The sequence below is a fragment of the Rhea americana genome, unplaced genomic scaffold, assembly GCF_003343005.1.
Source record: "Rhea americana isolate MKP2758 unplaced genomic scaffold, rheAme1 scaffold_156, whole genome shotgun sequence".
NCBI classification, from domain to species: Eukaryota; Metazoa; Chordata; class Aves; order Rheiformes; family Rheidae; genus Rhea; species Rhea americana.
The window spans coordinates 161,167-185,870 of record NW_028185661.1 but is presented as its reverse complement, the minus strand read 5'-3'; the positions used below and the strand labels follow the sequence as shown (position 1 = coordinate 185,870).

General features: G+C 36.4%; 2 protein-coding genes across 3 annotated transcripts in view; one reads left to right on the top strand and one right to left on the bottom strand.

The window, feature by feature from the left end:
- Nucleotides 1-470: 470 nt before the first annotated feature.
- Nucleotides 471-19,046, bottom strand: MLC1 (modulator of VRAC current 1). The gene is made up of 11 exons (XM_085299896.1): nt 18,867-19,046; nt 17,092-17,181; nt 15,002-15,055; nt 14,817-14,918; nt 9,979-10,080; nt 8,950-9,021; nt 8,405-8,521; nt 7,417-7,473; nt 5,852-5,974; nt 2,524-2,691; nt 471-545 (listed from the first exon to the last, which is right to left on the bottom strand). The coding sequence occupies exons 1-11, from the start codon at nt 19,044-19,046 to the stop codon at nt 471-473; spliced, it is 1,140 nt and encodes a 379-aa protein (XP_085156022.1).
- A 4,268-nt stretch (nt 19,047-23,314) lies between these two features.
- Nucleotides 23,315-24,704, top strand: part of MOV10L1 (Mov10 like RNA helicase 1) — a 33,256-nt gene continuing 31,866 nt past the window's right edge. For both annotated transcript variants that reach the window (XM_085299895.1, XM_085299892.1), the window contains exon 1: nt 23,315-23,410. In XM_085299895.1, coding sequence (XP_085156021.1) covers nt 23,323-23,410 — 88 coding nt within the window. In that variant the 5' untranslated portion in view covers nt 23,315-23,322. The remainder of the gene's footprint in view (nt 23,411-24,704) is intronic.

Genomic DNA, 24,704 nt, shown 5'->3' with positions numbered 1-24,704 from the left:
ACAACTTTACAACTCCTACAAAAGTGAAGTATAAGCAAAAATATCAATTATGACTTGTACTCATAACTTTACAAAAGCATTTACCAGTTACATTGACTGCACAACTGCAGTTATAACAATCTCTTGCAAATATTTTGAAGCCTACTGCATATTGTCATATTTATTTATTTGAACTTTGCTATCAGCATAAATCCATGTGATTCATTATCTTGTTTCCAAAGGAATCTTTTAAGCAACACTAAGATAAAGATATCAACAGCAATGAAGTCTTTTACAGGTAAGACAGAGGTGTTAAGAATGTTATCAATGTATTTCAAAATTATTAGGAAGATACACTATTTACTGTTTTATTCATTGACTCCTACTGCTGTAACTATATTGCTGTTTATAAACTGAAAAGTTTCAAAGACTTAATTCAAACAGTTGTATTACAGTATTGTATTGTATTGGCTGCATTTGTAAAATCCAAGCTACTGAGCCATCTGCACCACAACTGCTTTCCAGGCTTTGTCTTTGTCAAAATCCTTTAAGGTATTATTGGAAACCTAAAAGAAAACAAATTTCAGATAAATGGAAACATAAAACAATGCAAATATTGTAGTTCAAGCGAGTAAATACTTGAGAGAATCCACGGGAAGGTAAATAGGAATACCTATAGCCTGAGCTATTAGCATATTACATTAATTGTAAACTGTGTAATTTTGTATATTGTGCAGTATACATTTATAATACACAGCTATAATAATATAATTTGCATTCAGATATTTAGGTCAGTAACATTTGTCCAAATCCCTATTTTAAACATGTTACGTTTTTTCAAGATTTTTGTGAAAGTGTGATTCAAAGCCCTAGCACCTAAATCCCTAAATCCAAAATCAGAAATAATCACCTATAGTGCTACTGAAGCAGGATTTATCTGCGTACACGCAAGCAAACTAGAGTCTTGCCTAGGAACAATGTCTGAGAAGCCATAGGAACCGAAGTCTTCACCTGTAACATTATTTATGTGTCTAAATGTTACAAAATACTCTGAAAAGATGTTGTCTTTCTGGACAAAGTCCTCATTTTAGCATTTAACTCGCATCTAGTTCCTCAGCAGGTCATAAGCTAGGCATTTTACTCACGTGAATCACCAGAAGAGAACAATTCAGCCATGCCGCCACCTATACTCAATAACATAACTGGTAGCTATGTTACCATAGCTATGTTACCATATGGAGCTGCTATGCTCCATTTTTTATATAAAAAGTAATTCTTAAGACACAGATCCAGAAAATCAACGACCTACACTAAATGCCCTTAGTAGGCTGAAGGGACTTAATCCACAGCTTCCACTTCTCATTATCAGAAGTAAAATGACTGAATTTCAGTCCCTGCTCCCAACGCTTTTTACCCGATATCCTTTCTCTAGAGATGTTGTTTCCAGAGCAGAAACTGAAGTTAGTACTCTCCCTTTCCAGTGCTGAGCCATACAGTAAGCCTCCAGCTCACTTACTCTCTCCCAGGCTTTAAGAATATAGCATTTTGTTCTGTATAGCAGAGATGAGGAGAGTCTAAAGACTACAGTGCTGTGATAAAAGTTGGATGTAGTTGACCTATGCAAGCTGAAGAAAGCACTGAAGATGTCGTTCCCCAGTCCCTGAATGCACACTTTAGCCCCRAACAACTATCAGTATCGGTAATACTAGTATCACCAGGCTCTTTTAAAAAGTATGTGTTGAAGCTGTATCTGAATGAATAGCTTGAAGACAGAAGTGCAGCAAGGAAATGCAGGATATGAGTTCTGATCTTCAAGATCACCAATTTCAGTAGTGTAGTTAGGACATGGAAAGACCTGGGAGTGCAGCAACCCTCCTCTGCTCACTGTTTCATACTACCTKGCACAGGCAGCCACTCACTCAGTTTGCTGATTGTCACTCCTATTCGCTGGGTTCCCAGCTCTTCTATTCATAGTTTAGGGAACTTACACAACTAACTTGGGTCAGTCACTCCCCCACAGCAGGTCTTGGAAAGGTACAATACTGAGCATTCTCATTTCATAGCTCAAAACTTCTGTTTACAATTTAAAGGTTAAGTCCATTTCTTTCTTGACAGATGCCTATCTCATTATCACAACACGGGAATGTAGGGTCCATCATTTTTATATAGCTCTACACTGATAAATAATAGCTATTATGGATCTGTACCCTGTGGGGCAGGACTATCTTAGTATAATAATGGTCTTCATCCATAATTGGGAGGCTATAATACAAATAATCAGAACAAAGGGAGCTTTACCCTTACAACTGTTTTTTTTTTCTCATAAAAGGACTTGTCATACATTTACAGACAATGAGTCTGTCATGCCCCAGTTAGCATATAAAATAAAATATTACTCTATTTATTATGAAATTCATCACTGCATTAACATCTTTACATTTTTACAAGGCAGATTTTAATCATGATCTGAATTAAGTAACACCAAACAYTGCAAAAAAATGTTTTTTAAATAAGATTTGTTTTAGAGGGGATACAAATGTATACCTCTGTTGTTCTGTATTCCTGTTTTTTAATCTGTGAAGTTCTCCATGATGAATCATATAATTTCATTTTTGTCTTGTAATTCACACACTGTATGACAGTGCCAAGAGTAAGGCATGCCTGAATTAGTAGCATCAGCATCAGGAGCAACAACAGCACATCGTAAGATTGCTAAAAATAAATATACAGATACTTGTTAACCACTCAAATAAAATACTTTTTGCCTTTCCCACTCCCATATTCTTGAGATTTGTATCGAGATTTCATTTTTTACCTGAAAATATAATCTAAATCTAACTTAAACACAAAGCTTCAGTTAAAAGTTATCTTGCAACTGTGCCTGTCTTTGGTCAGACTAGAACTGATTGGGAATTTTTAACTAAATATTAATTTATCAGATGATCTTTTCCTCTAGAAATAGAACAGAACTGAGGAAACCATCATCTAAAATATAGAATTTTGTTCAAAGCACAGAGATTGCTGTACCTCAAGGACTGGGAGATTCCCTAGAACACATGAAACTAGACGTATGTCCCACTTCCTAGATTACTGGACAGCCTGGTAAGTGTAATTGGGTATCTGTCTTTTTCTTTAAGGAAACAAGAAAAGGAAAAAGCAGCTTGTTTTCCCAACACTGAAAGGAAGATTYCTTTAATCTGAAGAGTATGAGAAATCAAAGAACAACTTTCAATTCATACCACTGATATATTTACACACTTCTATGTACTTTTCAAAAAATCTGAGCTGAATTTTGAGTTTGAATTAAACTAGAAATTTGGGTTATCTTTTCAYGTCAGAAGATTTCACATTAAAAGGCTGAAATAATCTTTATTGCTTGTTTTCCATCTCCTCACAACAGCTTTCAGTTAACTTCATACTTTGGCCTGTACCTTCTCTTTGAACAACTTACTGGTAAGTCTTTCCTCCTGCTCTCATTTATGAGAAAATTTAGTGTTCTAAAATGATGAATTGACTAGACATGCTCTTTTGGGTTTTCTTCACTGATCTAAGACTAATCTAGAAGTTCAGTCTCATTTTATGAAAAAACATTTCATTTCAAAAATAACATTTTCCCTCTCTTATTTTGCATATATACTCCTGCTTCACGATATTTATTTAATATTTATGGTAAAAAGAATTACAGTAAAATTTGGCTGAAGCATTTTTAATAAAAATACCTCTGTCCTGTTTTGTGCAAGTAGTTCAGCTCATTACATCTGACTATCGCTACAATTAAGCTCCAAAATATAAACTGTTTTCTAACTAGTACAAGTTGAAAGAACTGTTCATGTTGTTCAGTCACTCTGTTTAATACTTATGCTGAAAAGTCTTCTCCTCTTCTCAAGAATACTATGTGGTAATAATCAATTGATGTAGAAAAGCTTCAGATGAGGCTAGATTCCAGTGACCCTACTCAGATCAAACACATCAGATATCAGAGCCTTAGCAAAGACTAAGAGGAAAGCCTGCCTTACCTATCCCATTGTGCAAGTGCCCCTGAATTGCTTCAAATACACTCAAACCTCATAGATTACTGCTGGCACTGCCCCAGAAAAGGGAATACAAACTGTCATTAGCTATTGGAATGATCCCTGGGAAGACAGTCACAGCACCAAGGACCAAACAACTGATAAAACATCAAGTGCACTGAGCATCAGAATGATTTGCTATAGCTCTACCAATGCCACAGAAACTCCATAAGAGCCACAGAACCTCACAGAAATTTATGGAATAAGGTACTGTTCAATATGCTTGAACACCACAGCCTGAGATGCTATATTCAGAATTTTACATTTTGTAATCTGAATCACTGATCAAAGTATCCCTTTTGGCAAAGTAGTATCAATACTTTCACAATCAAACTTTTGCTATCAAAAGAATTATTATTTTGAATGTGCATTTTTCTTCCACATCCTAACACTCAGAGAGCCTGGGTCCTGAATGCACCCACCTCTTTTCCCCTTCCTGGGGGGTTTTGCTGCTGGGGTTTAAGGTCAGCTATGAACTATGTAAATCTGAATCAGACTGCTGTGAAAACAGTTAAACTGTAAAAAAGCTTTTAGAACCTTGTTTGGGGCCTCCATCCTTTGGCTTGGGAGCTGCATTTAAGCTAAGGCCCTTGCTGTTGGTCCCTGCCTAAGCTACACTGCAGCTATGCCTGTGCCTGGCTTGTTCTGTGCTGACTCTGACCTTGCCTTGCTGAGTTGACTTCCTAGTTGACCTCAAAGCTACCTCATTACCATGGGCTTCTTTGGCAATCACTGGCCTGTTGGCTGAACCTGGTTAAAGAGGCCAGGTCTGCTTTACTCCTATTTTTCAGATACTATGGGACTGTGTCTCTTGTAAATAAGGTCCCTGCCCCTCTTTGCCCTGTGTGCACCATAGCTCCTTCAGGAGCTTCAGCTCCTGTGTGCATCCTCCTTGCAGAGCTGCCCACTCTTCCTGCTCCCAAATACACAGTATTACAAGAATGCAAGAAATGTTTTACGAGATCATGCCAATAGTCTAGATGGTCCGGTCTTCTGTCTCCAACACTTGCATCAAAAAMAGAGACCATGTAATGCTTGGCCACCTCTTGAGGTCCAACAATGCCTGTCTCCAACACTGTCCAGTGTCAGAACAGCACCACATACTCAAACCTGGATTTTCAGTCCCTAAGACCTCAATTTAATCAACAGTTTCCCTCTCTTGTTCTAAAATTACAAGAGATCTTAGGGACTGTGGGCACAAATGGGTGAGTCAAGGCTCTTCTTCTAACACTATTTTAATCCCCATAGATGGTCCTCTTAACATCATCGCTGATCTCTAAATAGTGTGAGGCTAGAGGTCTAGAAAGCTCTTCTTATCAATGAACTGGTAACATTTCACATTGAAATGCCTAAGTTTTGCAATCTTTTTCTTCTCTGCCCAGGTTGTGGCTTTAAATAACTCCAGATGTAAGTTTATGATCCCATTATGCCACCTGTTAGTAGACATTCTAAGAAACAGAAAATTGTATTCTTCAAGTAAAGCTAGAACCCTGAATTTATATACTACAATCTTATAAAAACCTCAAGGAGTCCAAAATATTACACTTTTTTTTTAACTGATTCTTTAGAATAATATCCCATTGTCTTCAAACTAGAATTCTGGTGTGGCAGCAGACTGAACATTCTTTAAAATGTTACCTATAGTTAAATAAGAGGTTTTGAATAGTTGTTGCAACATTTTATTCAGTCTCTTTAATGCAGTACCTCGTCTTCTTATATTTCCTATTTCATTCTCGAGTTGCTCCCTGTAATCCTACCTTAATTGGTAGATGTTAATTTTGCAATTTCGTAAGAATACTTACTTTAACAGCAGGCGGATCATTTTTAAAGATGTCAACAACTTGCATGATACTGAAGGATAAGTATGCAGAAGCTGTGAACAACAACGGAGAGGTGACACTGCTAATGGCGATCAAGACCTCAACCTAATGAAAATAAGATAATRAATGTTAAACAGGAAAAAAAGCAATCAACATTTTTTGTCTGTGAGCCGTGTGTCCTTGAAGCAAACGTAACAGAGTTGTGTAACTGAGATTACATGAGACAAATCTTAAGAGCTATCCACACTGTACGAAGATAYAGAAGCAAAACTTTGAACAAATTAAGTTTCCTAGCCAAAACATTGTTGTTTTGTAATTCATTTTCTATTTAACATAGATGAGGGGTTTTTTTGTTCATTTAAGTGTCTTTCATGTGCAGATAGAGGAAACAATACCAAAGTCAGTGAGCTAGTACAGAAGGATCATTATTTTTCAGTTTGTATGAAATAATGAGAACAGCAGATATTACAGGCTTACAACCTAAAAAAACTATGCAAATAGATTTGAGTGCTTTGAGACAAATTTATTACAATACAATAGCAGCCTAGCTTTCATTCAAATAACATCCTACAGGGTAAAATTCCGACTTCAGTTATGGTGATGCATCACTACTAACTTGTATGGTCGCATGACTGTAACTGAGAACAGATGTACTATGGAGTCTTAATTACACATCCAGGACTTAAGGGATAAATACACCATATTGAACATTCTTAGTTCTGGTTGCCAGTCATGCAGATCAGGATTTTGTCAGAATACGTTCCAGGTCTATTGCAGCCTGCACACTTGATTTTCTTCTTTTACAAAAGACCATGGCACGTAATAGCAGGAAAAGGGAAGAAATTTAGAGAGGGAGAAAGCAGATACGTACCTCAGTCTCACACTCGTATCATGTTGGAAGCCTTGCATGAACCTTTATATTAGAAGGGTAGGCACCTCAGCTGAGGAGCATGAAAGAACCTCCAGATGCACCCTATGAGTTATGTCCATTTCATACAGTAATATATAAAACTTTACGAAGGAACCAATACAAAAGAAAGTCTTTTGACTTCTTTGCCAGAATTGATGGAACTAAGTTACTAAAGGACCTGCTGGATTCCTTTTTATCAGCTTATGCTTCTGCTACGTATTTCAAGGGGATGGGGCTAAACTCTTTCCAGTTGTCCCATGTGAAAGGACTAGAGGCAATGKGMAWAAACTGAACCACAGGAAGTTCCGCCTGAATACAAGGAGGAATTTCTTTACTGTGAGAGTGACAGAGCACTGGAACAGGTTGCCCAGAGAGGTTGTGGAGTCTCCTTCTCTGGAGATATTAAAACCCACCTGGACGCAGTCTAACATGCTCTAGATGACCCTGCTTGAGCAGGAGGGCTGAACTAGATGATCTCCAGAGGTCCCTTCCAACTTTACCCATTCTGCGATTCTCTTACAATTTGTAAAAGTAATTAAAAGCAAATGGACAAATATGAGTAATGTCCACTACCAGAGAAAGGCTTTTATAGGATTATTCCACTCTGATGACAAAATCCAAGGATTTGCACACTTACCAAACATTTACTTGGATATTCAGCAGCTACATGACTTGCAATAGCACTTGGAAAGCACTAAATATAAGACAAAAAAAAAAAAAAAAAGCATAAAAAGATGAATCTTTACCTAGTTAAAAAAAAATCACACAAATTACAACAGAATTACACTGATTCTCACTAGTCACAGATCACATCCTGACTTTCCTGAAAAGAAAAAAAAAAAAACATATATGATTTTTTGTGACAGTATTAGGAATCAATTAATAGAAAGAAAATGAATCTCCATTTAATTTGCATTTTATGAGTATCACGTATTAGACCTACGCATACTGAGATATGAGTATTATCCACATAACTTGATGCTTCTGCATGAAACCCTTGTGAATCCTACTGAACTTTATGAGTTCTGAATACTGAAGAACTTTGCTGTTATTTTGTCCACTTCATGTTAAGGGATTTTCTAGGCATAGGAGCCACACAAAGCCTAGTATTCACTGCCTTCTTTCTCAGACAGTCTCATCTGTGGGAAGCAGGACAGCGTATCATGCTTTCTGAATCCATGGCTCTAAAGTACAAGCTCTTATTAGTGACAAGGAGTGGCCATCACAGTCTCAGGCTTTTAAGTAAAGGTTCACAGGCTGAAAGTGATTTCCTAAGAATTCTGTGATGTTATAACTCAATACAGCTTTCTATTTTGCAGCCAGACATATTCTAATAACTATGACTTGCTTGACAAAACACTTTTAATATTTTAATATCCTTATTATTCATCTCCATTTTACTGAACTGAGGATTGATAATTTATCAGAATATAAGGACCAAAGTATTATAAACTGAAATAGAACAAGAATATTGCATAATATATTAAGCACAAGCAAGTGTTAATTTATTTGTTAAGCAGCATTGTCAATTAATATTAGGGCCAAATAAATGTCATGCTAGAGAGAAAAAAAAATAAAATCTAAGTCATTCTTTTAAGAGATAATGTTCACTTTGCACTACTTACAGCAACTAAGATCCAAAAGAATGTTACTGAAAGATATGGACCTGAGACTAGMACATCCATATTCAAAGCAATTATTCCACCAAATACTGATGAAATTCCAATAATCACCTCAACCACCTGGAACAATGTAGAACACACAGATTATTAACAGTGCATCTGAACAGCAAATTTTCTATCTGTATATAGAAAGAGACTCACTGGAAGAAGGRAAAAAATGCATTTATGATATTAGGTATTTATGAAGTCAATGTTTTGCTAACATAAATGTAAATGTATTCATTAGCTCCACTGAAAACCAGTATTGTTTAAACTATTTATCCTCAAGTCATTAAGTAGTCTCTTTCCTCCTGTACATGGTAGTTATTGTTTATTTTGCAACACTATAAAAGGAARTATTTTAGGGTGTATCTCATATTTCTGTCTCCAAATCTGTTTTTTTCCAGTTATTACCTACACTGATCTTTTCCTGGCTTAGAACTACTTTAGTATATGGAAGGATGAAAAATGAGATAATATTTAATGAAAGAAGGTAATTCTTTTCTTACAGAGTATGACTTCAGGATTCGAGTTGGAAAGGTGACATTGCTCAAAACAGTGGTGTTGTCATACGCAGTATTCTAGATGGAAAAAAGATCATGATCAGAAGTATGCAAAGCAATGCATTTCTTCTAATATCTTGTACAATCTGTTATAGCTCCTACTGATCGCATGCAATGTCTGGTTGACCCATGAGAGCTGACAGTGACACACCACAGTGTTTCTCAGTGTCAGACCGTATCAATCAGACTAAAAACAAATGACGCAGTCCCCATTTAGCTGTTACACAACCACCATTCTATAATGGAAATGTTCATCTTCTCTCCCTCTTCCACCTTCAAAATCTCAACACACACTGTATCCCTGAGCCTTCCAAAGTTATTCCAGATTTTGCTGGCACAAGTACACAGTAATTGAAAGACTGCAAAGCTTTCTACATGACTTTTTCTAGCAAACAGTATTTCTACCGGAACACATAATGCTATAGTACAAACATTTGCTTCAATAATAGGTAAAGCAAGTACTGTTGTGGAAAATAAAGGGTGSGATTTGGGAGAGCACTTCTGACTAAAGATAAACAGAAAATTTTATTTATAGCCCCAAATCCTGAAAACAATATTCGTTGCACAGACACCAGAAAATCTTCATATGTGAACAACACTTTCGCTACCTCAGGGTTCAAAATGTTATTACTTGCATACATACAATTTACAGTATTTTAGTATTTCATGAAGTTTTGCTCTACAAGATACAAATAAAACAGTTGCCATGGCTGTTCATAAGATATTCACACAACCCTGTGCTGCATAATTGCAGCAACAGCACTTTGCAGAAGGCCCACTGCACTCCTGAAAAGAGTATTACTGTTTAGTATGATACTTTTATTTATTGGTTGAACCTAGTTTTACCATGAAATATGGAATTAYATACTGGAGTAACCAGTAACTTGTCAACTTACAGAACAAAGGAGAAATCTAGTATTTTTAACAGTTACTTAGAAAAACAAGCAAAATGTTTTAATTCTTAAGGGTACCTACTTTCTTCCTCAGACAGCAGTCTTCAGTAGATCTAGCTGAAATGATCACTGTAGTTGCCATGAAGATTTCCAGCAGAATAAGTACAATCAAGTTGAAATTTATCTGTCAGCAGAATCCCAGACATAAATGTGTTATATCTTCCGCATTAAAAATATAAGAGGAGGTGGGATCCAGCTGGATCCAGTATTCTATCTTTCTGTGACATTTAGATACCTCTATTAATTAGGTATATTGCTCAACTGTTTTTTTGGTTCTTGGTAAATCCCTACTGCAATCCTTAGTTGTGCACAGAAATACTCAGAAGCCTAATCTGAAAAAGAGACATTCATTTCATTTCTAGAAATATTTTGGCTAAAGAAGATTAGATTACTGTCTTCCAGGAGAGTATACATCTACCACGGGGATGGTTGCTTAGTACTCTTGCATTTTGCTGCAGAACATCCCATGTGAAACCAGAGCACAGAGCAAATCAGGAACAATTCAGAGGACCAGAAAGAAGGCAAATAAGAGGGAGTATAACAAGCCCAGCAGTTAAGCCAATTCACTGGGAGGGAAGGAGAGTCATAGGCTTCCAGCCCCTACAGTGCAATCCCAACGGTGTAAAGTAACGGCTACTGCYGAAATCAAACACATTCAGAAGAACTAGGTCAAAAATCCTAGCTATGTACTCTAGTAACACAGCACTAGTAGAGCACTGATGAACGCACTTTGCATAGTTTCACAATTCTCACAAGTCTGTAGAGATTTTTGTGCAAAAATGTGGGTCCAGACAGACTTCATGCCATTGTTTGTCTTTAATGGAGTACTTAATATTTCCTTTCAGTTCCTTATTGTCTCAAAGAAAAGATACAACTACTTTAAGTGGGCTGAATCATCTTCTAGAGGCACATAAATCAGGCAGATTGGACTTCCCACTGTAAGTCTTCAAAAGTACTATGTTTTCCCACTGGCAGCAGCAGGAGACATTTAGTGGCTAGATCAGGCTATCCGGCAAAGTACCAGAAGTTTAGGGAGACTGGATCTCCTTCAGAGCCTATACAATTATAGCAAGCAATTGCTCAACGACTTGGAACAGAATTATATTGTTCCCTCATGTTAGGTTTGCTTGGGGAAGATCAAAACTTCAGTTCTGCTCTGACATGTGTCTTGCAGCACAAATTATTTCAAGGAGGTTGTAAGCGGCAGCTCTGAGAGCCTTTGGGGGCACTAAAATTAGGCCTTCTCAGCAATTCGCCATTAGGATTACACACCTTGCAGCACATGATAGACTGTATGGTTTTGCTAGAGCCACAAACAGTAAAAATGTCATAGTGCTAAGTTTCTAGGGAAAGCGCTAGCCTGAAGAATAAAGACATTATTTGGCAAAAGAAAGGGTGTTAGGCATGTGGCCTGCAGAACAACTTGATCTAGCCTGAAAATTCCTAGGATTTGGATGTGTTTTGACACATAGTGCTGGTTCTGACGTGGGCTGGCAAGGCTACGCTGCACAGTGCAGTGCCAAGCAAACACACAAGTTTGGGTCCAGATATCTTTACAATACTTTTTTTCTAATGTGACATACCCAAAATATCAGATATAACCTTCCACTCATAAAATTACTTCAAGAGTCCCAAACCAAAGTGAAGTGTTTATCTCCAGTTCTGGAGATTTTCTTTTTATAAACAGAAATACAGCCTGAACTACAAGTCAGCACCTTTTTAAATCATCTTTAGTAGAGGCAAACAGGTTAGACTTCTAATCAGTAAAGAAAATTTTCATTATAACTACCACTTACTTATATAAATTCTATCTCTGGATAAAGAGAAACAAGTAAGCTATGTTCCTAATCCTCCTCCATGACAACGAACACATTAAAAATGTGGTTCCTTGGAACTGTATGAAAAGCACAATTTAATTCAAGATTAGATCTTTTCAGGTTCAATTTAGTTGCTTGAACACATACATTAATACTATCTAAGACATGCTGCAGATGTTCTAAGATATCTCCATGAGTCTGACAAATGACAGAGGACCTAGAGGAGTCTGATGCCCTCCTGGACCAGTAGGTGGAGCCAGGCAGGATAAACTAGGGTGTATCTAATGATGGCAGAYGCTTAATGTTAGCCACCTAAATCAGGTACATACATTATCTATATGCAGCCAAGATGTCTAAGCCACTATTCCAGTCAATAGAGATCTAGACAATACAGTCAGTGAAGGGAACCCCAAAAGCTTTTCAGCCAATCAGTCTCTAGGGATAGGATTACGTTTTATAAACGCAGGTTCTAGTGTCATTTGAGATACTCAGGTATATCGTACATGCCTGTATGAACGGCACATATGACATGGGACTTACAGGAGACCCTCATGTGACCAGAGGCGCAACAGCAGGCACACCACATAAAACGGTAAGAGGTGTCTGTGGCCACCAAATCCTGCCTTAGGCATCTACTTTGAGATGAACAAGAGTATGGATTTGGGTTTCAGAGTCACAGGCACAGGAACATTTCCACTACAGTGGGAGTACAGATGCTCAATTCACATGGAGACAATTAAAGTATGTACACATACTTAATTTGGAGTTAATCTGAATCCCCTTCAAGGTCTCAACTCTTTCAGCAGTAGCTAGTTTGCATGATGTTCAACTCATGCATGCTCTTTTTTGCCCAGCAGGCTTCCTAGTCTGAAAGCTGGGAAGGAACAGGGTGGCAGCAGCAGTCAGCTTACATCCTTTACACTTTGAAAGTTTTATATTGCTAGCACACTGACTACAGAACTTCTTYGCACTACTGGATTTGTGCAACACAGTAACAGTCTAGGATGTGGCTTGTATTTTAAATTCTGTTATCTGTTTAAAGACATTTTGTAAAGTTATCAATCAACATGAGTAAGACTGACCAAGAATCACCCAGGTCTTCTCTAACAGCATGGAGGGTTGKTTTTTTGTTGTTGTTGTTGTTGTTGTTAAGTATTAATTGCCTTACTAAAATAGATTTTTTTTAAGTGAGCCTTACTGCTTCTAAATTGCTGGCAATGATTTTACATCAGAGCCAATATTGTTTTCTTATGCAGTTTTCCATGGGAAAGGAAAAAAATTTGATGATGAAAGAACATTTAAAGAGATAGTATTCTACATATTGTTCGCACCACATGGATAATGGAAAATAGCTGTACAAGTGAGCTGCCAAATAGTCAGACTGTCCCAGCATAATGGTATCCTTCAAAAAGGAAAGTGAGTCAGCACAATGAGTTGCTCTTATGATAGAAAAATACAAAAACGGTTCAAAGCCAGCTTTGCATACCTGGTTATTCTGATTTATCTTTATCCAGTGATCTAGAACATAGTAGTGAAATACAACAGGCACATGAAACGTAGGAAAAWCACAAAAAACAAAGATGTCTTGTGGATATTGTTGTAGATCACCAGCATTTGACAAATACAGAATTTAATTCATCTTGCTATAAATTTAATGTTTGACACTTACACTTTTCTAGTCCTAATATAATCTCTTTTTCCAAATGGTTTGATCTGCCTTGAAAATACAAAAGTTTTTAATATTTAATAATCCAATAATACAAATCTTCAAGCAATCTAAAAATCTACTCTGAAGGGAAAACATTTCAAAAGCAGACAACTGAAGTTAAGTTCTTACACACAGGACCAGCTTAAAAGCTTCTTCAGAGCATAAACAAAACTAATTTTGTCACATAGGGGATCAAAACAAAACAACTCATTGCAGCAGTCAAATAACTCCCTTGGGCCCACCTTTCCTGGGCAAACATAGTTCTCCACTATCCTGACAGTGCTGTGATCATGTACATGCTTACTAAGGCAACAGAATGTAAAGAGAGCGATTCTTCTCCAGTCACACTTCTGTTTTCTCTCAGAATCTAGGACTGGTTTCTAATATTTGAATTCTCTACCCAGCAAAGAAAGGTAAAAGGGATAAAATCAATATCCCTGTGCCTGGTATATAATTAATTAGTATATAATCCTACCAGCCTAAAACACTTAGGGAGAAAAATGTATGAGGAAGCTGCTATACTAGCAATAAGCTAGCAAAGGCTGTGCAAAGAACTGTGGCTTGTGTAAACCAAGAAACACATAAAACCCAGGGAGGCATGACTGTATACAGGCCTCAAGATAGTTSATCCTACTCAAAAACAAAGCTGTAGTTTTACTGTTTGGCTCAGATTACCAAAAATTGATTTTAGAAGGTTGTGACYGAAAAATAYAGACCTTTTCCCAGTATGGAATATGTCTTTTTTGCATTATTGTTGATGTAAGCGAGAAATGTTTGTCAAAAGTTTCTTTATTGGTGGCTTCCAAAGCAAAACTATCCCTTAAAGAAGATCCAAGAAAGAATTATCTTAAYCAGAAGATGAAATGTCCTAGAAGTAGCATTGTTCGTGACACCTTCTCATTTCAACACAATTAAACCCTAACAATTGGCTAATCTAAATCTAAATCTAATCTAAAAAAAAAAACGTTATTACAGCCAACAAAAAAAGAATTAGCCAATTGATCAAACTAGATCACATGTGAAGATCTAATTTATGTTTTGGATTTACAGACAACTTCTAGGAGAAGACATGAAATCAACTCTATATTAATCTCCTCTAAGCTAGCTAGGAAAATCATTTCCGTATCATCTCCTCTAAGTTATCTGTACTTTGCATYTTTTACCCATATAAGGTTTCATCTCTGATCTCAATTTTCCAGCCTTACTCAGAAGAGACAATTACAGCTACATAATCTCTTTGCATTGCTGTATTGACAACAGTGTAATCACAAATGATCTACACCTTTTCTGTAAAAACAAAAGGAGCATTACTTAGTAATTGTTTGAGTGACTTACATTTATAGCTGACGGATTGAGAACAAGTTTGCATCCAAACCAAATTAAACATGTTGTTGTAACAGCAAATGTAGAGACAAAAAGAATCTGAAAATTGGGTATCTGAAAAACAATTTCAAAATATGTTTGTTTCTCATTTTAAGCACAGAAAAAAATATGTAATTGCCAAAAAATCTTAAACTTACCACATTGATTTTATTCCTCGCTATAGCAAAGCTCACAACAGCTGAAGGAACACACTAGAAAAATTAAGAGAAGACTAGTGGAATATTTTGCTGAAATAAATTTTTATATATTTCCACATACGCTTGTTATTGGGTATGGTTACATACTGTAGTTTAAAAACCTGAAGCGGAAGATCAGAAATTCTGAGCAGTTGTCACTACTGTCTGAGCTCATTAAATACATTTGAAGATTGCAGACATTTTAAAAGAGCCTGAGCTTTATAAGAGCTTATAAGGGATATCCCTTAGTTTTGGCTAGCTACCTTGCACAGTGTGACAAGCAAAGGAAAGAAGCCTTTCATGAGGCATTTTATGTCTTTGTTTGTTAGTTCTATCAACTTTAGTAGGCCTGCAACCCAAAAGAAGAAAAAGAAAACAGACTATGACCATATTAGGCCTCCGTACTTTTTTTTAAAAAAATGGCAGGGTTATTTAAGCTAAATTTTGGGCAATTTCAACAATGGTACAGTTTGGAAGAACTTTGTAAAATTAATCTGTTGAGTTATGCTTTAAAAAATGTGCCTGGGAGCTTCTCTATCTTAACTGGGAATTGTTTTTCCATATCTAAGGGCAGAGCTAGATCTTCAGTAAGTTTTACTGTACAGACTCAACTCTACCTTATACAAGCATATAATATTGCAACATACTTTAAAATAAAACAAAAATACACTAAAAATATTTAAAATGTTTCCATGAACTAATCCTGTAACAAATCCTGCATTTCTTCACTAATTATTTTTTGCACATCTAAGCACTGGCAGCTTAACAACAGAACCACTATAATTAGATTAATATCTACATCTGAAATTCTTAGCAACATTTCCTCAACACCTAACTGACCTATATTTAACATCATTAAAACAATATATTAATGTCCTAGATATCCTAGAGTATCTCTAACACAACATGACTGTATTAGGCAACTGAATACTATCCACAGTGAACACAGTCAAAAAGCCTAGAGAGCAGTTCAGTCCATTCTAACTAGATGTTTAGTAGTCAGTCAGCCAAGCAGCTCTCTAGGCTCTTCTGATTATATTGACTCCCTTATCTTTTGTGGGAGTTGGAACACCTTGCTCACAGACAGACACCCAAATATACACGTCTTCACACAGAACTAAGTCCTGCCAATAGTGACCTATTCAAACCCACCRTGAAAGTGATTTGTTATCTACCCTTCTGCTCCTATCAGATCTTTGGAAATTCTGAAGGAATACAGAAAATTTGCAATGTTCAAAAAGCCAAGATTTTAGGGTAGAAAAGCATAATAGATCAGTGAAGATATTAATTTCACAAACTGCTTCAACTTTATTCATAACACCTCTAACAGAAACACAAGCAACAGTCCATTCATGGAGGAATTCCTGGGACATTGTTAAAAGTAAAGCACCACTCTAGTACCTAAGGTAAAGGAGACTTGTAAGTAGTGTTTCCAAAATAACAAAGAAACATCAGAATCTTGTCACAAACAAAGCAATTACACTAAATTTATCTTATCCACAGAGATCTTAAGTGTGAGTTAGGCATATGTAATAGAGTAAAATAAATAAATAGTACTATTTACTAAATAAATAGTAAAGATTATGAGACTTTGAAAAGTCTTTAGACATCTTTAAAAACATCTTTAATATATATTGTACTAATAAAACAGTATTTAAGAGAACTTTTTCAGGTGTTGTTTAATACTTGGATATTATGGCAGAATACATTTATAAGCAGATATATTTGAAATATATTCTGACAGTATTTAGCCAAGAAATCCCACAAATATATAACAATGCAAATTTTATAACAATCAAGTATAGAAAAGCTACTGAAAGCCACGGATAGATGTCTGCCTATTGTGATCTGGTAAACAAACCACTGTCTATGACAACTATTATTCCCTTAACAATGCAATGAAAATTCATTAGTGAATTGTTAAATAAAATTAAATCTTCCATGAAGAAAGTTGGCATTAAAAAGACAGACAGAATGAAAATATATCCACAAAAATGTTTACTACTGTTTTTGCTGTCAAACAGTCACAGCAAACAATTAAGAATGCTTACTGAACCTGCTGCACAACGTAAATAATCCATTTCAGATGGAAAAATATTTCCCAGATATAATGAAAATCCAGAAGTAATAAGGAGGCAAGTCTGCAAAGCAACAAATAATGTAGATTAATATGAATAAAATGACTTTAAAAAGAGAGGCTATGGAAATCAGTAATTCTTTTCAAATCAGCTATATTCTCAATATTGAATGAGAAATACAGTCTACTAGAATGTTTTATTTCTGCTTGTTTTTTCTCAGAGTAGACATTCTTTGAAAGAGTTGAGAAAAGTAAGAAATAGAAGGTCTCTTGTTTTATTTAGGCTTTTTTCATGTTGTAACATTAAGTAGGCCTTTTTAAAAGTCCTCTTCAAAAGAGGGACGAGAGAAAATTAAGATAGTGTATATGCATGTACAAACACACACATATACATATGCAGAATTCTTGTAACCCTGGAATAACAGTATTTATAGAACACAACTTGAAATTGTACTTAAAACATATTGAACTATTCCTGCACAAGAATGCTCTGGTTCTGGAACACAAGTAGCAGATACTTTGATGTCACCCTATGACAYCATCTCTGAACCACAACAGTTTTGTTCACTACATATCTTTTGTTCCTTAGCACATAGACTTTCCAGGAAAGAAAGTCTGGACCTCTGTGCTTCAGATGAGTTGAGAGAGATTAACCACTTTAATATTTGAGATTAAAAAAAAATCTAATTGGAATTTATCAGGTTGGCTTGTTAATGAAATTGCATTTTCATTTATCCATAAAATTCATGCTTCTTGACAAACATGACTTCAGCAAATGAGCATTAATGACTAGTAATGTCCAATTATGCACAACTCAGTAAAAAAGAGTAATAAGAGAGAGTTACCCTTTTCAGACAATTCAGTTCAACAGTCTCAGAAAAGAATTAAAGCAAAGAAAGCCAACTGTTCTTTTGCTCTTTTTATATAATGGAATGTCTGAAAGGAAATTCCAGATTCTCAAGCAAATCAAATTGTCGGAAAGGAAAAAGAGTTCAGATRTTTCCATCAAAGTAAGACATTGCTTTCATACATTGTGCAGAAATAATTAATTATTGTAGTAATGCTGAAATAAGCATTTTCAGCTCTTGTAAAAATTATTCCGTAAAAAACACAAGTTAAACAGAAAAAGGAAAAAGAAGACAGTCATAACTGCTATAATAAAGTGTAATTATCATGGRTCAGAATATGAAGAAGCACATGGTGCACACTCAAGATCATAGTGTTCTATGATGCTAGCAATGACACAAAAAATTAAATCATTATGATGTTCATGAAAAAACAAAGTATATAACTCACTGCACAAAGAGTCTACCAAAGAATCATATGACTATCAAACAGAAAGAAGCAGCAATTAAATATCATATATAGTTTTAATGTCAAAATGTTATTAGGGTAAACAAACTACCTTTAATAGTTAAAAACATTTTAAAAGAAGAGTATGTATGATCAGCCTACTTTACAAAAAACTATTGCTTGTATGTGCATAAATACATACGTGGTAATATTTTAATCACTATGACACTTTGTTTACACTGTAGGATTAATAGCGAAGATAAATTCATCGTTCAGACATCTGACAAGTATCCAAAGTTTACCATTAGCCAAGAAGTCTTACATTCTATATTTGATAAACATGTTCTGTACCAATATTTATATCCAGTTATATCAATGATGAAATTGTGATTCCCCAAATGATTTGAAAGAGGACAGGTTCCTTGGTATTGAAACTTTTAAATTTAAAGTACTCACTCCCATCAGCAAAGAAAAGATCCATGTTCTATAATTAAAACAAGGATGTAGCCGCTGTGATAGCTGAAGGTCACTAGATTTAATATCGGGTATATAACTTCCATTCTCTTGTTTTCCACGCTCCAAAGTTGGCATCCTGTCATAGCTAAATTCTTCTCTGTAACCGTCTTCCCTGGTCATAACACTTCACAAAAGCAATTAAATGATAATAAAAATGGCAAAACAAATGATGCAGAAAAATCAAAAACACAATTTAGTTTTGTCATACACTTAGATTAATGCTAAACCATTTTTTAAGTCTATTTAGGACATGGTAAATAAAGTTAATAATTAGTATTGARCTGTATTTACATTTCAAAATAGATAAGCGTATTAACAGCTGACTTGAATACAGCGCACATTACATCCTATAGCCACTGTTCGTAACAACTTAGTATAAATACCAAAGTTTGCTATCTATGATACTTCAATAAATGAAGATTCAAGAAAAATCTTTGGAGGAGTATTTAAAAAAAAAAAAAAGTTAGCACTTATGATTAAAATACTTAATTTGAGAATTACTCTACAACCAAAGCATTTTTTTCTTGTTAGGATAGATTTTTAAATGTCTTAATTTTAACTTGTATCTAACATTTGTTATCAGACATCTTCWATGATAAACTTCATTATGACTCAAACTAATATACTCACAGTAACWGAGCTACAGAAGATTTCATTTTTTCTAAATCCCCTAGTATCAACCATTTTGCTTGTTCACTTAGCTCTGTTTTTACTCATCTCACTGCTTTCTAATCTGTTCAAATACCTTGAGGAATATGTTATATTAGAGTAAATTATAACACATTTTTCAACAGTCAAAAACCTTCATGCTTACCTTCAACTGAAAAGTTAACTGTCACTTTAAAATAAGTCTTGTGAAAACAGCTGCCTGTACACTTTGTGATATTCTCACCGTTCAGTGAGTCATGCAGTCTTTGAAAAGTTCTCCCTTACACTTTGGCTTCCAACAACATCTATTCATATCTTGAACAAAAGCAGAGCAAAAACTTCAGTTAAGCCAGGGAACAGGAAAATGCCCCCTGAATTTTAATTAACGGAATATACCAGAAAATGACTGTACTACATTCTCATAAGGCTGGTTCTAAATCAGACCAACAAATTAAAACTGCTTCAAAACTCTTTAACGGAGTGCTACCCTATAATTGGCTATTTAAATAAAATATTTCTCATCAGTTTTAGTTGTTATAGCAGTCACTGATGATATTCAACAATCTCATTCCTGTTTCAAAAGAGCAAAAAATATTTAAAAACACAGTATTTAAACTACAGTTTAAAAAGTTTCAAGTATCTGAACAATTAGATACCTATAATGAATTATCTTTACTGTATAATTCTTATTTTTCTACTTAGTTTTCTAGAATGTTCAGATAAACCCTGCACACTTGAATTGTACTGACACTGACAGAACAACATGATTATTAAACAATGAATTTAAAATCTAGCAGGCAGCAGTRACATGCAATGGCCAGTGTATACTGGATCCAGCTCTCCTGCTTATTAGGCAATAAAAAATAAAAGAATGCTTGTATCTTGAAGATGTTGGCAACCTGACAACTACAGCAATGACAGGGTCTTTTGTATACACTTTAAAGGCTACTGTAATCAAGACACAATTAAATCTTCAATACTCTGAAGAGCATCACCTTTTAAAGTATGCCAGAAAAGCTTTTCAATTTGTACTGAGTGTAGATTTTGTTCTTTAAAAAATATCAGCCAATACTGAAWAAAATATTAAAATGTTACACTTGTTTGAATAGACTGAGACATAGAAATTAATCATACATTATATACAGCTGTAGACCGGAAAAAAAATTAGAAGAAACTGTGTATCCTTGCAAAACTTAGAGTAATTAAGACATTCTTATCTTCTTTGTTCATGGAAAAATATAATACACATATCTTCATGATCTGTATACTTTTAGAGATTACATTTTAATGGAAAATGAAATGGAAAATTCAAATCATTTTCAGTTAATGCTAGGCTTGCTCTAACATGAATTACCATAGATATAGAACAGAAACATATTTTATATTTTACCCCTTATGACTGTTTTAGTCAATTTAGCAACACCATTTTTTTTGAAGAAGAAGAAACTGGTGAGATATTCAGGTATTAATTTGGTTTCACCTCCTTGAGTAAAAATAGAGTCTTGCTTCACCAAACAGAGCAGGGCTGAGACACCACGAGACACCTTTGCTCAGAGGTACACGCATTTCAGCTGGTACGATACTTGAAAGCTCCCTCTCTCAAGAGTCATGCTGCAGTATTTTCTCTGCGYATGGTGAGATTCCTTCTTCTCCCTTGCCTCTGAACTTCTCAKTATTTTTTATTTTCCTTTTGCACAGAGGTTCACCCTATGATTATTGTGTCCGCTGTGTTTGGCATCAGTTTCAATAGAAACCACTCAAACCACACAGGTCAGTTTCCACTCAAAAACTCCTTTAGGGCCCTTATTTTAGGCTTCCTTAATTTTGTGTTTCTGAATCCTAAAAAGACTTCATCATTTCTGCATATACACAACTACACAGGAAGATTAGATAGTTAGGAGCCAAAGTCATCAGCCAAGACCCTGTAACGCTAGGTGCTATACAAACAGTAAAAAGATTCTTTCTAATACTAAAAGGCACATAGAAAACCTGCACAAAGAATGCAGCGAATAATGCAGTAATGCTAACAGAACATTACAGGCTTCTGAAAGAGTTCTACAAWTGAAGTGGTTTTTATTTTAAGTTAGGTCAAAAGAAGATGTCAAGGGAAGACAAATCAAACAGGCTGTGAAGAGATGCTATGAAGAACTTCTTACCTTTAAGCAAGAACTGGCCACAAARCAAGCTCAGACAGCCTGAAGTAGCTGTAGCAGTCACTAGGTCATTTGCTAGCACGTGGCCATACAAGCATCCCCTGCAGTAGCCACAGAAGATAAAAACTGAAGGCTACATCTAATCTGCCAAGGGACAGCATGATAAAATAGGTACCTTAACTTATACTTGTAAGGTTTATACTAGTACTTAAAACAAAAGGACACTGTCCTGGAATATTTCCCCAGTATTAAACACAGGCTCATCCCAGAATTCCTGTAGCTAAATACAACAATACAAAGCACYTGAGCTCAGGTTAATTTATTTTTACCATGCTGACTGAACTTCCTTCTYCTGTTGAGTTTTTAATAGCTACACTACCAGTGCATTTTCTACAAAATCATATTACACCATTCTAATTCATTATCTGTATTCCCTTTGTAAAAAATTCAGCTCTTTAAAAACTTGGCTCTTTGAAGTATTTTTTCTGGAGCTGAGGAATCTCAAAACCCTTTTGTTCCCAACTTACACCTTGGGGCCATCAACTAAACAAAGAGCAAAATGGAGACCCAATAGCTTCAAAGGGTTTTCTCTCCTTCACCTACTAAAATATAAAATGTCGGGGGAATTTACTGTCYTTTGCAGGAATCACCATCTGAAGAATTCAAACAGGCTCAGTCAGTATCTGTCCTATCCATTTATTACTATTAAAAATATAAAATATTTCTAACTTTATGGATGTAATAAACAAATACATCATGTTAGTATTTTAAAGGGCAGCCAAGATGAAATACTTGTCTTTCCTGCCTAAGCCATTTGCTGCCAGTAATGCTCCTGAGGASTGCAGCCAGCCTGGGAAGGCTGTAATACATTATGAGCTCAGGGACAGGGTCTTCACACAGAATTGCTGCATGCCTACCTCTCTTCCCTGGCAAAACTATCTCTTCACTAGCCACACTCCTGCAGACCAACACTCATTCTTCTTTGGAGCTATACAGCTGAGACACCAATATTAAACATAAATCTGTTAGGGTTTTCCAAGTTATTTTAAGAACACTGCCTTGAAAGCCTTTTAAATGTCACAGAGTATTTTGGAAAAGCCTRATCTGCTCCAGATTGGCTGGAACAGAATTGTACAACGTTTACTAGGTACAGACTGAATATCCAAGCGGCCCCCGGCTCCGGCGGGGGGATGGGGAAGCGGGGAAAGGCTGACAKGAGCCCCGTGAGCGGGCGCCCTCACGGGAGCGCAGCCTCGAYGCGGCGGACAGAGGAGGAGGAAGGGGCGATGCCGCTGCGACACATCGCAGCCGGCTCGCCGTTCGGCATGTTTAGCACCGGACGAAGCCGTCCAGCCCTTCCCCTCAGCCCGCGAAGCCCACCCCTCACGTCCGCACGCCKGAGGCGGGAAAGGCGCCACATCAGCCGTTAGCACCGCCTTCCTCGTCCTCGGCCACCTGGCCGCGGGGGGGAGGGGCGGGCGCGGTCACGTGGCCAAGAGCGAGCCGCCTGATTGGCCGGYGGCTTCGCGGGGCTTGAGGCGCAGCCGTTAGGGGCGCGTTGGTGGGGGTCGGCTGTGAGGTGTTTGTGTTTCGAGATGTTTCGGCTGCTGTCTAAGACGCTCTCCTACTTCTGGAGACGTGCGGGTGGCGAGGAGGGCCTAGATGGGAAGTGGGCGACCTCAGGTAGAAGTTCTCAGTGCTGTTGTGGATTTGTGGTGCCTGGAGTGGGGCCTGTCTGTAAGCCCAAGCCAGTGGAATGTGGCTGCGGTGCTGAGGGCACTCGTGATCTAGCTGAGTGGGGCTTGRTCTAGGGCTGTCCTTGCTTAAGGAGAGAGTAGAAAAACAGGAAGAGAAGATTACTTTTTGAAATCAAAGCATATGGCAGTGTTCCTAAAAGGAGTTTCTAATTGCATCTTRTGAGTAGTTCTGAGTGCTGTTACTGGTTTGATGTGTGGGGTTAAAGGAGTGTTTTGATAGTGGATRGCAGAGCTGGGTCATTTAGAACCCTGTCTTCACAAATAAGACTCTCTCACTTTGTTCCTATTGGATTGTAAAATGGTGTAACTGATGTTTTGAGGCTTCAAAATGATGCTYATTTGAGGTACTTTAAAAAGAACTAATTGTGAGCTTTCTTACAAAAAAAGCAGCTCTGCAATTAGATATGTGTATGAGAGAACAATAGACCTTTTTTTCTGTTCTTTTCCTAGGTCAAATTCTAAAAAGACTTTTAAAACACTTTCCCCTGGCTCAGGTCACYTAACGCTGTTCTGAGCTTGAGTTCTGCATATTTGGTAATTGTGAGCAAGTTTCCATRTACAGTTCACTTACCACAGGTTTTGTGATCAACTTGTTAGCTATTTTCAGGTGTCAAGTTTTGTTAGTATTCTGTGAATATTGTTATACAAGCACCCACAGGAATGTTTGTTTCTTAACGACTGCTTCTGTGAATTAGGTGCATCAATGTATGGAGGGCTGTGGTTTTTACAAGGCTGGAGACTTGCAATGTTTCTTACAGTGCTACTAATTTTTAGATACTGATTTTAGGTTTTAAAAAATCATGGTTTTCAGTGTTAAGATTTTTTCATGTATAGTGGTGGTGGGATGCAACCTAAACATACCTGTTAGGATAATGCTGACTGTTTGGATTGGACCAGGAGAGATGGTGAATATAGGGAGGTTTAAKTAATTTGGAGGAGCTTTCTAGACCACTTAAACACTAGGTTTCTTTGGTCAGCTGCAAGACAAACTCTAACTAGGATAAATGAAAAGGTATCCTACAAATGGCACATTATTCCAAGTAGGAGTACTGAAAGCAAGAGAGACAACTTGTATTAATAGCCTTGACTTTGAGTGTGGTTAATAACATCTRTTATATGTATAAACTAGCATACTTCAGTCTAATTTTAAGCCTGAAATAGTAGTACAGTGCTGCTGAGTAAAAGTTATGTGATGCGTAAGTAGATCATATTTTTAATCT